At 44.3% G+C, this 13,794-nt stretch overlaps 1 protein-coding gene across 12 annotated transcripts in view; it reads right to left on the reverse strand.

Annotated features, from left to right (window-relative positions):
• Positions 1 to 13,794, reverse strand: part of Numa1 (nuclear mitotic apparatus protein 1) — a 67,379-nt gene that overhangs the window by 24,991 nt on the left and 28,594 nt on the right. For 5 of the 12 annotated variants that reach the window (XM_021243345.2, XM_087211853.1, XM_087211854.1 and 2 more), the window contains exons 2-4: positions 8,043 to 8,124; positions 6,085 to 6,171; positions 1,621 to 1,706 (exon numbers count right to left, since the gene is read on the reverse strand). In XM_021243345.2, the coding sequence (XP_021099004.1) occupies positions 1,621 to 1,706; positions 6,085 to 6,171; positions 8,043 to 8,084 (215 nt within the window). In that variant the 5' untranslated portion in view covers positions 8,085 to 8,124. Of the gene's footprint in view, positions 1 to 1,620; positions 1,707 to 6,084; positions 6,172 to 8,042; positions 8,125 to 13,502; positions 13,726 to 13,794 lie in introns of those variants that run through there. The other 7 variants (XM_004863312.4, XM_087211855.1, XM_004863311.4 and 4 more) reach the window with 3 other exon arrangements.

Raw genomic sequence — 13,794 nt, forward strand, 5'->3', positions numbered from 1 at the left:
TGAGGCAGGAGGGTAGCTGTGAGTTCAAGGCTGGCCTGTAAGATACACAGTCAGGTTAAGAACAGCCTGACTACATACGAGTGCTGGACTCATTTGTCCTAAGCAACTCAACCCCACTAGACTTTGCTGATGGGGCATGCCAAGTCTGGAAGGGGATACAAACAGAATTAAGATGTGTTATGGACAAGTTCCAACTGGCCATGGTGAATGTAATCATTATGCGTTGTGAACATGTACTAATAAAAATTGAAAGAAAAAAAAGAAAGCACCAGAGACTGCCAACTCCATCTTTGCTCACTCATCTACTAACCTAAAAACTACTTAAAACCTAATCAGTGTCCTAAGCTAGGTGAGGACTGAAATGAGAAACAGCTCCTGCCTCTGATATATCCAATTCTAGTACCTTCTTCCCACCAACCAGTTGCTCCCTACGAATGGATGATCAACTGCTTCAGAGAGATGTGAATCCTCACCATGGTTTCTAATTGACATGTATGGCACACAGACACCTTCAACATTCCAGACTATCCTTGGCCTTGGGTTTGTGGCCTACTGGGCTTTCCTTAAAAAAAAAAAAAAAAACAAGAAGAAGAAAAAGGGGGGAGAAAGGAGGAGGAGGAAGGAGGAAAAAAAAGAAAGAAGAGGAAGAGGAGGGAGGAGAAGGAAGAGAGAGAGAGAGAAAGAAGAGGAAGAAGGGAAAGGAAGAAGAGGAGGAGGTGGTGGGAGAAAGGAGGAGCAAGAAAAGAAGAGGGGCCAGGGATTTAGCTCAGTGGCACCACACCTGCCTGGGAAGCACAAGGTCCTGAGTTCGATCCCCAGTACCAGGAAAAAAAAAGAAAAACAAAGGGGAAGAAGGTGGAGGAGAGGAAGGAAGAAGAAAGGACAGGAGGAGGAATAATAATATGAGGGAAGAGGTACTTTATTACTAGCCCCTTATTTCCTTAATTTAAGCCTGGCCTCCAATTTTGCCTATGGGGCAAAGATATGAAGAAAGTCAGCTTTGCCCTTTGCAATTCCTGAAATTTGATGAACTATACAAAGTAACAAAATTGCTGCCAGAGTGACTGATCTTAGCTTTGACCCATGTGTGATATGCCCAGATCCCTGTGCTGAACACACAGAAGTCAAATACAAGGCTGAACTAGAATCCTGGCTGCAAGACAACAAGCTTAATCAAACTCTAGTCCAACTCACAAACACATTAAAGGGGCAGGTAAAAAGCCCAGAAATGTTGTAATATGGGTTAGGAAGGGGCATACATAGCCTGACTACGCTAACTCCCTCAAGTGTAAGAGCTTCCCCTTTCTTACTCCTGGCTCCAGAGGGTGGACAAACAGGGCTTAGGAGACTAGCAATGAGTCAAAAAGGGAGGTGACAGAAGACTCCTGCAGAGACAAGAGGTCAGGGTGAGGGTGGGGGGCGCTGGAGGCCTGTGGTGGAAAAGTGAGGAAGCCTTCAGATGGGGCAAGGCCGAATCCTATCCTGCTGAGAAAACCAGTCACTGGAGGATGAGGTCAGCCTGTGCTGACTTCTGGGCCCACCCAGGCTTCTGACATCCCAATCACAGCCAGCCCAAGCGACAGGCTTGGACAGGGACGCTGGGGAAGGCTGCATACTCACATGCCGTCAATGATCTTGATGAAGACGCTGCAGTCCTGGAGCTGCGGAACGGCTTCCACTAGGTCAGCCACACGCAGACTGTTTACCTGCAAGCCACAGGGAAGAGCCTGGTGAGACCAGACAATTGCCAGAAGCATGGGGTCTGCTCCTCTTCCACATGCTGGTGCTTCTACTCACCGTGAATGCCTACTGTTGTAGGCTTCAGATGAGTCCAGGCTTTATCCATATCTTTTTTTTGGAAATGGATGTTGAACCCAAGACCTTTATACTGAGCTCCTTCCCAGCCCTTATTTATCTTTTATTTTGAGACAGGATCTCACTAAGTCATTAAATTGCCCGTGCTAGGCTTGAATTTGTGATCCTCCTGCCTCAGCCTTCTCCGGGATTAAAGGCATGCACCACCATGCCCAGTTATTCCAGGATGTTTAATCTCAGCAAAGAACACTGCTGCACTCACTCATCCAGAGAAAGTGCCCCAGTCACAGCTGCCTGAAGTGCAACCATCAGTGGCCTTTTCTAGGCTTCAACTGACAGGAACCTATGCTCTCTTGGATGTGCCAGCACCTGGGGCTGATTCATACAACTGGGTATAAAATGGACCTGGAAAACTCCACAAAAACTGCTACCACCATTCCCCCTCAGAGAGAAATAATGGAAGGGAGCCCAAGGCAGAGAAAAAGGAGTTTTACATTAAGGCCCTCAGTAGCTCCTAAATGTTTACAGCTTAACTCACTGTATGTCTTGAATGTTTATATAATTCCGTATCTCTTGATGTTTATAACTCGCTTGAATTTTCACTTGATGATAGCCCTTTGTAGCTCTTGAATTTTGTGACATCTATTCAAAACTTAATTAGACACCCCCATACACAGATCTAAAATCTTATTAATACATTTTAAAAAATACTTTCCAGTCAAAAAACTGAGGGAAAAACAGTGGAAGAGCAATATTCTTTAAAAAAAGAAAACAAGAAAAGGAAGGACAAGAGGAGCTGAGAACCCCACAAACTTCTCAACTCTTATTTAACTGTTCCCTTTTTTTTTTTTTACTTCAAGAAGATAGCCATCTAAATCAGTCTTTACACAAAGAAATTCACCAGGGGTCACAGGCAAATGAATGATACACAGGTTATTCAACAAACAAAAATGAGGTGTGATTGAAAAATGTGGTGTAAATAAAAACATATATATTACAGTAAAAGACACGTTGCCATGAATTCCCCTCAAACACTCCTCCTCACTGACGCTCACTCACCCTTCTTGTCACTTTCTGAAACAGTTCTGGAAGTCTTTTTTCATGAGTGTCATCAGCTGCACTGTCATGGCTGCTTGATGTTCTGGATCGATTCAAGATTTTACGGTCATTTTGACTTTGGGAAGGAGCCATATGTCGAAAAGATCCAGATCCACTAAGGTGTTTGAGGACACATGGTAATGTTTTCAGGAGCCTGCCTTTCCATTGGATGGCAGTCTGGCGGTAGCATTCACATGTTGTAAAGATACTCATGAACTGCTTCAGAAAGTGGCAAGAATGATGGGATAGCCAGGTATGGTGGCACATGCCTGTAATCCTAGCTAAGGCAGGAAACTGCAAGTTCAAGCTCAGCCTGGCAACTACATACTTGACCTAGTGAAAACCTGTCTCAAAAAAAAAAAAGAGTAGGGACACAGTTCAGTGCAATGGCCTATGGTTTAACACCCAGTACCACCACCAAAAAAAAAAAGCGATGTTTGTTTGAAGCAAGGGGGAGCACTTTGAGGGGAATTAATAACAATGTGTCTTTTATTATAATAATTTTTTGTCTTTTCTTTTTTCACTGTAATAAATTTTTAAATCTTTTAACATTCACTGTATTTTTGATCACCCCCTGTATAGTCAACTTCTAGAGAAAAACTTAAAAAACAGGAATGAATTCCCCAGGCACTCAAGTTCAGAAGGAGCCTGGGCTGAAGCTCACCTCTGTATTACCACAGGAAGGAAAGGTTTGCTAACTAATTTAATTAACTACATATGCACCCCAAAGTGGGGGGAGGGGGGCCTTCCCTGCTTCAGAAGCATGGTTAATTTTAAGAATTTAATGGTTATGGGCCAGGGATTTAGCTCAGTGGTTCTGCCGCTTGCCTTGCAAGCACAAGGACCCGAGTTAGATCCCCGGTACCAAAAAACAAACAAAAACCAATGGGCCACTAGGCTCATAATAGGTCTGTAACAGGTCTATAATCTCAGCACTCAGGAGTCTGAGATGGGAGGATCACCACAAGTTGAAGGCTATCTTGGGCTACAAAGTGAGTTCATGGTCAGCCTGAACTACACAAGACCCTGTCTCAAAACAACAAAACAAACAAACAAACAAAAAGCATATGGGCTACAGCCCAGTGTGGCAGCACATGCCTATCCCAGTCACTTTGAGGCTGAGGAGGGAGGCTGGGTTGAGCTCAGTTCATGGCCAGCCTGGGCACCAGCAGGATCTCATCTCAAAATAAAAATAAAATCCAACCAACAAATCAAATAAAAGCCCTAGCTAGGAGCTCACAGATACAAATTTAAGGCCTATCTCCTCTACTAACCTGTCAAAAGCTTTTGTTAACAACTTTATTTCCCTCTGTGCCTATCTTCTCCCTTGTCAAATAGAAGAAATCCCTATCTTCTCTACTTAAAAGGACCACTCCATACTGTTTACAAAATAATTCTAAGCTTTAAGACAAAACAAAACAAAAAAACACCACCACCTCCTCCTACTCATGCTACTATTTTAATTCATCCGATGTTACTTAGCATTTTAATAATTTTTTTTCCAGTACTGAGGGCTTAAAGTAGGGTCTTGTGTTCTACTACTGATCTGTATCTCCAGTCCTTGATAAAATTACTTTAGTCTTTTTTCCCTTTTTTTAAACCACAATTATAATTATATGGATGTGTATATTCTACCCTGCTCTTCTCACTAACACAACAGAGGCTTTTTTTTCTTTGAGACAGGGTCTTGCTATGTAGTACAGGACTTTAACTCACTATGTAGCCCAGGCTGGCCTCAAACTCAAAGCAATCTGGGATGACAGGGGTCCACTATCATGCCTGGCTTGGAAGCCATATTTTACACAGTGCTTATAGTTTCACTTTAGCCACACAGCTTGTTTAAACTGAAAAAACTCTTTGTAATTATACTTTAATATAGTTCATTACAACTTTTGAGAAAAGTATACAAGTATTTGTTGTTAAATAACACAAGTCTTTTTTTTTTTCTTTTTCCAGTACTGAGGATTGAACAGGGTCTTTTACACTGAGCTATGTCCCCAGCCCCCATCCCCCCCCCCCTTTTTTTTTTAAATTTTGAGACAGAGACTGTTACCCAAGCTAGACTTGAACCTGTGATCCTCCTGCCCCGGCCTCCCAGAGTGCTGGGATTACAGACCTGTTGTATGCCAACACACCTGGCCTAAAACTAGTCTTATGTTTTATTTGCTATAAAATAGTCACTGTAGAGACAAGCTTAGAACCTAAACAAACTAATCCACATAAATCAATATAGCTATAGGCCCCTAGAATCCATGGTTTTCCTCACTGAATTAGAGACACAGTTCATTGATCGCTGTAACCCAACCAGCCTTTTTGCAGGAGAGAAGAAAGTAGGAAGAAAAGACAATGTTTCTAATATAGATATAAAACACCGGAGGGCCAGGGATTTAGCTCAGTGTCCCTGCACCTGTCTCACAAGCGCAAGGTCCTGAGTTCGATGCAGGGGGGTGGGGGGACGACGACACACACGACACCACACCAAAGGGAAAAAAAAAAAAAAGGAAAGGAGATTAAAAAAAACCACTGGAATGCAATATAAATATTAAAATACCAGTTTTAAACTATACAACTGAACGTTGTAGTAATATAGAAATTGAAGTCTATGAATGCACATTTTGTACATTAAACAAAATCTTCCTGAGATTTGGGATATCAGTGAAAGCAACCTGTCTTATCAAATCCAACTTATTTGAAAATTAAAAATTCATTTCCTTTAAAATATTTTTAAAAATTTTATTTGTATTTATTTTATGCTTAATTTATTCCCACACCATAAATTTTTGTTTCTTCAGGGACATCTTTTTCTTCTATGCAACTTCCTCCTCTGGTTTAGGAAGTTTGTTCCTTTCCAGTAAGGATCATCTCAACATGGCCGGGGGAGCTCATGTATGGCTCAATCGGGCCATGAGCTCTGTAATGCTTTGTTCCCCTGAGTATATTCAATGATCAGAGAATCCACGTCTAAACCCTTGAGCTCGGCATTACTCTCTGCATTTCTGAGCAAGTGCAGCTAAAATTCAGCACTCTTTTTGGGCCTCCGACCCTGTGTCCAGCCTCACTGTTTGGCCTGGGCACACCTACCAACTCCACCATTGTAATGCCGGAATAGCACACCTTGCTTCTTTAAAGTGACATCCTTCAGATACTTGGTGGCCTTTCGGATATACATACCTTTGATGGTCCAGGCAATTTCACAGGTGTTCTTAAAGTGAACACAAAGATTTGTGTCTCTTGATTGACATGATTTTGTGGAGATTTCTGGGTCAAGAAAGTAGTAAATCATTTTTGCAGGTCAGCTCAGGCCACTTACAGGAAGAGCAAAAAATTTTCTAATTTAAAAAAAGGTGTTGTTCCCCAGCATTACCAAAAAATAAAAGTTGGTTCTTCTACTGTCCCTGATTAATCAGTACTCAGAGTAGATATAAAATACCCTGTGCCAACTAGCATGGCTAGGCAGTATCAAAAACTATTATTAAAGCCAGGCATGGTGGCATACATCTATAAGCTTAGCACTCTGAAAGGCTGAGGCAGGAAGATAGTAAGTTTGAGCCCAGCCCAGGCAACACAGTGAGACCTCCTCTGAAATAAAAAATAAAAAGACCCAATGATGCACTCAGTGGAAAGGTCCTGGGTTTAATTCCCAATACCACCAAAATAAACAAAAACAAACCAAAACAAAAAAGTGTTATTAAGATACTATCCTAAATGGCTTTTGTTTTTTTGTTTTGAGGTACTGGGGCTTAAAGACAGGGCCTTAACATCAAAGTATATCCCCAGCCCTTTTAAAAATTTTTAATTACTTTAGAAAAAATTTTTTTAAATTATTTTGGGACAGTGCCTTGCTAAGTGGCTAAGTTGCCCAGGCTGAGCTCAAATTTATGGTTCTCCTGCCTCAGCCTCCCACAGTTCTCAGATTACAGGTGTGCATCACCATCTTGCTAAATGGTTCTGTTGATTTGTTTCACTTTGTTTGTTTTGTTGACACTGGGGATCAAACTCGGGACCTTGTGCTTGTAAGGCAGGCAGTGGAACAACTGAGCTAAATCCCTGGCTGTTTTGTTTTTTGAGCACCATGCCCAGGTGCTAGATGGTTTTGTGTATGTGCACACTAAATGTTTCTTACATGCATTATCTCATGATCCCATAATAATCACATGACGTATTACTGCCCCTGTTTGTCTGTTTCCCCATTTTAAAAATGAGATGACGGCCTGGGGATTTAGTTCAGTGGCACCCGTACCTGCCTCAAAAGTGCAAGGTCCTAAGTTTGATCCCCAGTACCAGAAAACTAAATAAATAAATAGATAAATAGATAGATAGATAGATAGATAAAATTTTTTTAAAAACGAGATGCCGAGAGGCTAACTTGCTCTGGGCCACACAGGGGCCAGAGCTGTGATTCTAAACTAGGCTGCCTGACTCTGAGACCAAAGTTCATCATTCCATTGCCTCTTCTGTTTGTAGCCTTGAATGCCCAATTCTCAGTAGTATTTTCTCATCGGTCACTGTCTCAGGGGGAAAATATATGAGAAACTCAAGAGAAGGGTTTTGGTGAAGTCATCAAGAAGGTAATAGGAAGATGATGGAAGTACAATGAAACACAGTAAAGAATGAGAAGAACCTTGTCCAAAGATTAAAGGCCACTGAAGACCAAAGTCCCTGACAATGTTGATCACTAAAGTTTATAACCAACTCTAGTCAGAAATGTATACCCAGGGGTCGGGGATTTAGCTCAGTGGTTTCGCCACCTGCTGTGCAAGCGCAAGGACCAGAGTTCGATCCCCAGTACCTAAAAAAAAAAATGTATACCCCAATAAATTTTCCTACTCTTAAAAAAAAGAAATGTATAGAGTGCAGATGAAGATGGATTTCCATTCTGTCCTATAGCCACCCTTTCCATGACCAAAGGGAATATACACCTCAGAAAAGCCTCTGCTGAGCTACAGAAGTACAGGCATGCTAAGAGGACACATTCGGAAACAATTAGTTACAAAACAAGGGGAAAGGCAACGTGTGTTCCCTTAGGCTGCAACTGAGACTCTGCATAGCCCTGGCTCCTAGAGGACTCTTCTCTTGCCCCTCTCTAGCTTCCTGGAGAAGTATGGCAGAGAAGAAAGGAAGGTACTCACCCAAGAGAGGAGTGCAGCTGCCCGGGTGGCGTGGAGTGCCATCTTGGTGAAAGCAGACAGTCACCCCAACGCACCTAGAACCCTAGAGAGGAAGAAGAGCAGGTGATTGTATCAGATACCTGGGATCAAGGAGTAGAGGAGAAACGGCTCCATTTATCAGTTCTGAACACTGCTTAATCTACCAAGGGAATCTACCATGAGAATGCTAACAGAGCTCAGGGCGTACATGAAAATTACTATAAATCATACCAAGTCAGGACTAACATGCATTTAATTCAACATCCACAAGCTTCCTATGCAATCTTTCAGTTCATGAAAACCACATTCAAAGTTGGTCTTCAACCCTGCTCTTTTGGGGCATGGTGCCCTTAAACATAATCCAAACATGGTTTTTTGGACAGAATTGAGTCTGAATACTGATTCCATGTGATCATGGTCATATGACTTTAACATAACCTCTTGTAGTCTCAATGTCTTCATCTGCAAATAGGATCCATATATACTTCTCTGGCTTATTGTTAAATATGAAGATAAAACAAATAGCACAGTGCCTGGCACATGGCAGTTATTCAGTATGATCACTCTTCTCAAGCAGAAAGGTTAATTTCTGGCTTTTTATGCTGGTACCAAATTCTAACTAACGATAAGCAAGTCCTTGGGGAAACTGTTCCAACTTCTAGATGTTTTATATCTTCCAAAGAAATGTCAAACCCAAACCAAGATCTCTGGATGAGATCAAGCCTAATTCTGGAGAAGATCCCGGGGGAACATTTAATGAATGATTAGGCATTTTTCCTAGTACTCTTACCCCCAATTTCCTTTGCACTGGGAATATGCCATCTGTCTGCCAACCTACCCATGGGATCACAGACTGGATGAGTAAATGTGCCCAACATCACATAACATCTCCTGTAATTCCCACAAATCTCCCTAGCACAATCAACCCCCACCTCCTGTCACAGGTGCCCAGTCTGTCATTATTCTAGAAGGAGGAACAAGAGTGCTAAGAGCCACATCACCTATAAATCTAAGCACATATTACCACTTCCAAAATGCAAGTTCTGTGGAACCAACATTTGCTCAGTGCCTTCTATATGCAAAGTGCTGGAGATAAAAACACCATTCTTTCCATAAAGTGCTCACTGTCAGGTAGGGGAAAGAGATATACTAATCTGATAATTAAGTCTCCATCATCTCTTATTACTTCCTATCCAATTGTACTCTGCTTATCAATCAACCAAAAAGTTATTTTCTTAGTCCCTAACATATTCATTCTGTGCTGAAAGCTATGTGGAAAATCAGAGACAAACATGTGGACCCTGCCTTCGAGGGGCTTACAGTAGGGTGAGGAATAAAATTACTTATACATCAATCACTAATATAAGAAAATTAAATGTTAAATATAATTAAATGCTAGTTGGGCCGGAGATTTAGCTCAGTGGTTCCTCAGCCTGCCCGGCAAGTGCAAGGACTCAAGTTTGATCCCTGGTACCAAAAACAAAAAACAAAAACTAAATGCTAATTATAATGAAATGATTCCTGACCCTGGAAAACCCAGCATGATTCCACCTGTTATACCAACGTCACAATTTTGGAAATGAGCCAATTCACCTGGGCTTTGGCAGAAGCAAGTGAAATGGTTAAAGGAGATCTCAGGGCAAGGAAGCTAAGGGGCCCACATGTTCCTCAGTCTCTGATGATTTTCCCAAGTATGGACTATGTGTGGGCAGTGCCTGTAGGCACCACAGGCCGAGCCTTTGGGCGTGGGACAGGATGAAGGTAGGTGACCTCAACTACTACACGGAAATAAGACTTTTCGGGCTGTCCAGCCTAAAGCTAGAGACCATGCTTGGGTGAAGGAGTAACTGCCCAGGTCACCTGGGCCTTTTTTTAATGTCTCTGGAGCTATTCAAGAACAATGGAAGGGTAGGCCAGAACACCTCTCCCTTATCCTCATTGCTGCCAATCCTCAATGCTAACAACAGACTTGTAGCCCTTTGATGAGAACCAACATTTCAATCAGAAATTTGGGGGATGGGAGTGGCACAGTGGTCAAGCAACTGCCTAGCATTCACGATGCCCTGGGTTTGTTCCCTCCACCACCACCCAAAAAGATTCTTTTCCCTTTTTGTGGTACTGGGAATGGAATCCAGGGGGCACTGAGCTATGTATGTCACCAGCCCTTTTGTATTTGTAATCTGGGAAATGTCTAAGTTGCCAGGCTGGCTTCAAACCTATGATCCTCCTGCCTCATCCTCCCAAGTAACAAGGATTACATGTAACACCATCCCCAGCCAAAAAAAAAAGGCAACCGGAGGTAGTCCTTGCCCCGCTCTGACAGGTTCCACAGCTGTACTGCTAAAAATGACCTGAGGTTCAACCTCTTTTCTTCATCTGAGAGGCAGAATGTACCACACTTATATCCTCCCAGGAAAGCTTGTCTAAAACTAGTTCCACTACTCAAGAAAACTTCGTGTCAGGCCGGGTATTTAGCTCAGTGGTTCCGCTGCCTGCCTCGCAAGCACAAGATCCTGAGTTCGATCCCAGTACCAAAAAAAAAAAAAAAGAAAACTTCACGTCAAGGCCAACTGTCTTTTTTCATGCTCCCCAACCACAGAAACAGGAGGAATCCAATACTCAACTGGAAGAACTCCTAACGGACTTTGTCATCAGAGCCCACAAAGGGACACTTCCTCAGAGACAGGACACCAGGGTAATCGGCATTAGCACAGCACAGCCATCTGCTGGTGCTGATGGCCACTCTGGCTGATGAATGACTGAAGGCAGTGGCACAGCTAATGCTCAGTACTGGGACTACAGCTTTAAGCATGCCTTGGCTTGGAACCCAGGGCTCCCAGCCAGGGCACCATCCTCCCCCACCCTCCCCCTGAAATCTGAGGCAAGCCCCACCCAGAAGACTGGGTGATGGCGATGGAAAAATAGATCCCTGTGATTGTAGCCTGGAACCATTTCACAGTGGGATCTGCTGAGATCGACCCCAACTGAATCAGGCACCCCCCTCAAGTATCCCATCAATAGACAAAAAACTAAAATTCTCAGAATGTAGGCCAGATCCTAAAGGTATCTTCAGAGTTGCCACCTACCTGGCTCTTTGAAAAAAAAAAAAAATGCTCCCAGAATCTAAAATACAGGCTTTCTAGAGCTGATAAGGTACCCTCTCTTTTCCCTGGTCCAAAAAGGATTGACATACAGAACCAGTTGCCTTGTAAACAAGATCCTGAATCCTCTTTATATTTCCCAAGCTGACAAAACATAGGTCTCCCACAACAGGACCAATTCGCACGTTTCCGAGGATCCCTCTGTTTCCAGGAAAAAAAAAAAAGTATCAGCACAAGGGAAGTGACACTCAAGAAAAGCACAGCCAGTTGGCCTGCACCCGTCTCTGGATCTTAAAGAGTTAAAGCTGAGCCCTGGTTTCCTACCAGGGCTGAAGCTAATGCAAACCACCTGTCCAGATGCAAGTACCAGAGCCAGCGGGTCAGGTTGCTGAGCTCTGGGGTCTGTTCTGAAAAAGCTGCAGTTTTAGGAGAGGGAAGTGATAGGTCAGAGTCTGAGTTGCAGCAGCACTGCTCTCCATGCCTCCCCCACCCCACCCCGGCCCTGGCCTGGATGCCAGCTCACCCAGAGACTGCCTCTTAGCCACCTACTGCCTGCCTGAACACTACCTTACCTGAAGATAATACCAATGTGACCTTTGGTCTACAGAGCAGCTAAACTGTACTGATCTTGGCTCATGGCCCCCCCATGGCTGCTAAACCCCCATTCTCTTAGTGCTACCTCCCACTCCCAGAACTTCTGGGCTACACATGCTTCCACCTCAAAGGGTTCTTCCAGGAACCCATCCCCTCTCTTACTCTATGGTTCCAAGGCCCACAGATTTACAGCTAAGAAAATGGCTGTCCGGTCTGAGCGTCCAAGCTCAATGGCAAACTTAACACTACTCACCCTGAGAGCCTACATAATGACAGCCATAGAATTCCATGCCCTGTACCCCTTTCTAAAAGGGATTCTCCCCCTATTTAAGAATGTCTGCATCCAAAGAATAAATACCATGATCCTGGGGCTCCTCCTCCAACTCTAGAAGGGAAAGGTCAGGAGATGCAGGAAAGCAAACACCCAGACTTCATCAGGCAAGTTACCCCAGAGGGACTCAGCAAAAGCCAACCTATGGCTAATTTGCCATTTAAAAAACAAAACAAAACAACAAAACACAGCTGGGCAGCAGTGGCTTGTGCCTGCAATCTCAGCTACTGAGGCTGAGGGGGAGGAAAGGACTGCTTGAACCCAGGCAACCCGAACAACACAGCAAGACTTGGTTTAAAACAACAACAACTAGACATGGTGGTGCACACCTGTAATCACAGCACTTGGAGGCAGGAGTTTGAGACCAGTGGGCTACACAGTAGTTCAAAGCAGGCCTGCCAGCCTGAACTACCCATAAGTACATAGCCAGACCCAACTCAAAAATAAAAACAAAACACCCACAAAACAAAAAAAACTAACACTTGCCAATGCAGCACCTGGCTTGCAAAAGCTAAAAGGCTACAAGACTAGCAGCTCTATGAGAAGTCACGGAGGGAAAAACACAAATCTTTTTCATCCCCTGAGGAGTCCTGAGTAGACTGGTGCAAGTCCAGAATTTTTCCACACTCCTGAGGTTGGGGCAAACCAACTTGCTGGATGTATTCCTTGAGCCTTCTGAGGAGACTAGTTTTGGGCTCGGGGCTGGCCCTATTCACAGACCGCTCCCCTTTGCAGCCTAAAGTTTGGCCCAGAGACCTGAGGCCCTGGTGAGGAACAACAGAGAGAGTGCAGAGAAAAACCAAGATTTCAGTTTCTTCAAAAATGGCCTGCTGACAACCACTCCATTCCCCCAGTGGGGTTCAGATCTGAAGGCTGTGGCCAGGAAGGCTGCCAGACCAGGGGCCTGCAGCCAGATACTGCACACAGTACCCCCAGCTGCCCGTAGGGACACAAACCAGGGCCCACTCCAGAGCACCACACCTGGCCCCACCACTGCAATCACGAACCCTGGTCCCTACCAGCTGACAAAATGAACCTGTTTTCACCGGCCCCCACCGCAAGCACACCCGGGATCTCCCAAGGGAACCAGAACCCCTCTCCTGAGCTGTCTCTAAGGCTCAAGTGCAGGCGCACACGCTTTTCCTCTCTAACAAAAACACGCTGACATCTATCCACTCGAGGGGGAAAGAAAGCAGTCCTCTGGCCTGAAAGGCGCCAACTCCCGGATGTTGGCAAGCTCCGCTCCCAACGCCTGTTTCTGTGTTTACTTGCTCTCCCTCTTCTCTCCCTCCCCTTTAAGGATGGTGCAGGAAAGGAGGTGAGGGGGGAGAATCCACCCCACCTCCTCATCCATGTTTGAACAAAAAACCAGAGAAAGAGCAAGGGAGGAAAAGTCTCAGTGCAGGTGGGCCTTACCAGACTCCTAAAGCCAAACGTATCTACAGGTTTTAATCCGCCATTAGCATTTAAATCTTGAAAGGAGAGGAGGAAGGAGGGGCAATGGAAAGTAACCCCACACACAAAAGAAAAGTTGTTGGTTTTCTTCTCAGTCAGCCTGGCAGGAGCGATCTTCCTGGCTGACAGCCAGAAGTGCGTCACAGTCAGGAGTCTGCTTTCTTTAAAGGCACAGCAAGCTTCCGCGATCTAGAGCGCATGCCGAGCAGGGACCTCACAGCGGGGGTGGGGGCGCCCCGTACTGGAGGGTGGA

Source organism: Heterocephalus glaber, unplaced genomic scaffold (genome assembly GCF_053883595.1).
Source record: "Heterocephalus glaber isolate CG9 unplaced genomic scaffold, H.glaber_assembly_v1.0 deba00001428, whole genome shotgun sequence".
Classification (NCBI taxonomy): Eukaryota; Metazoa; Chordata; class Mammalia; order Rodentia; family Bathyergidae; genus Heterocephalus; species Heterocephalus glaber.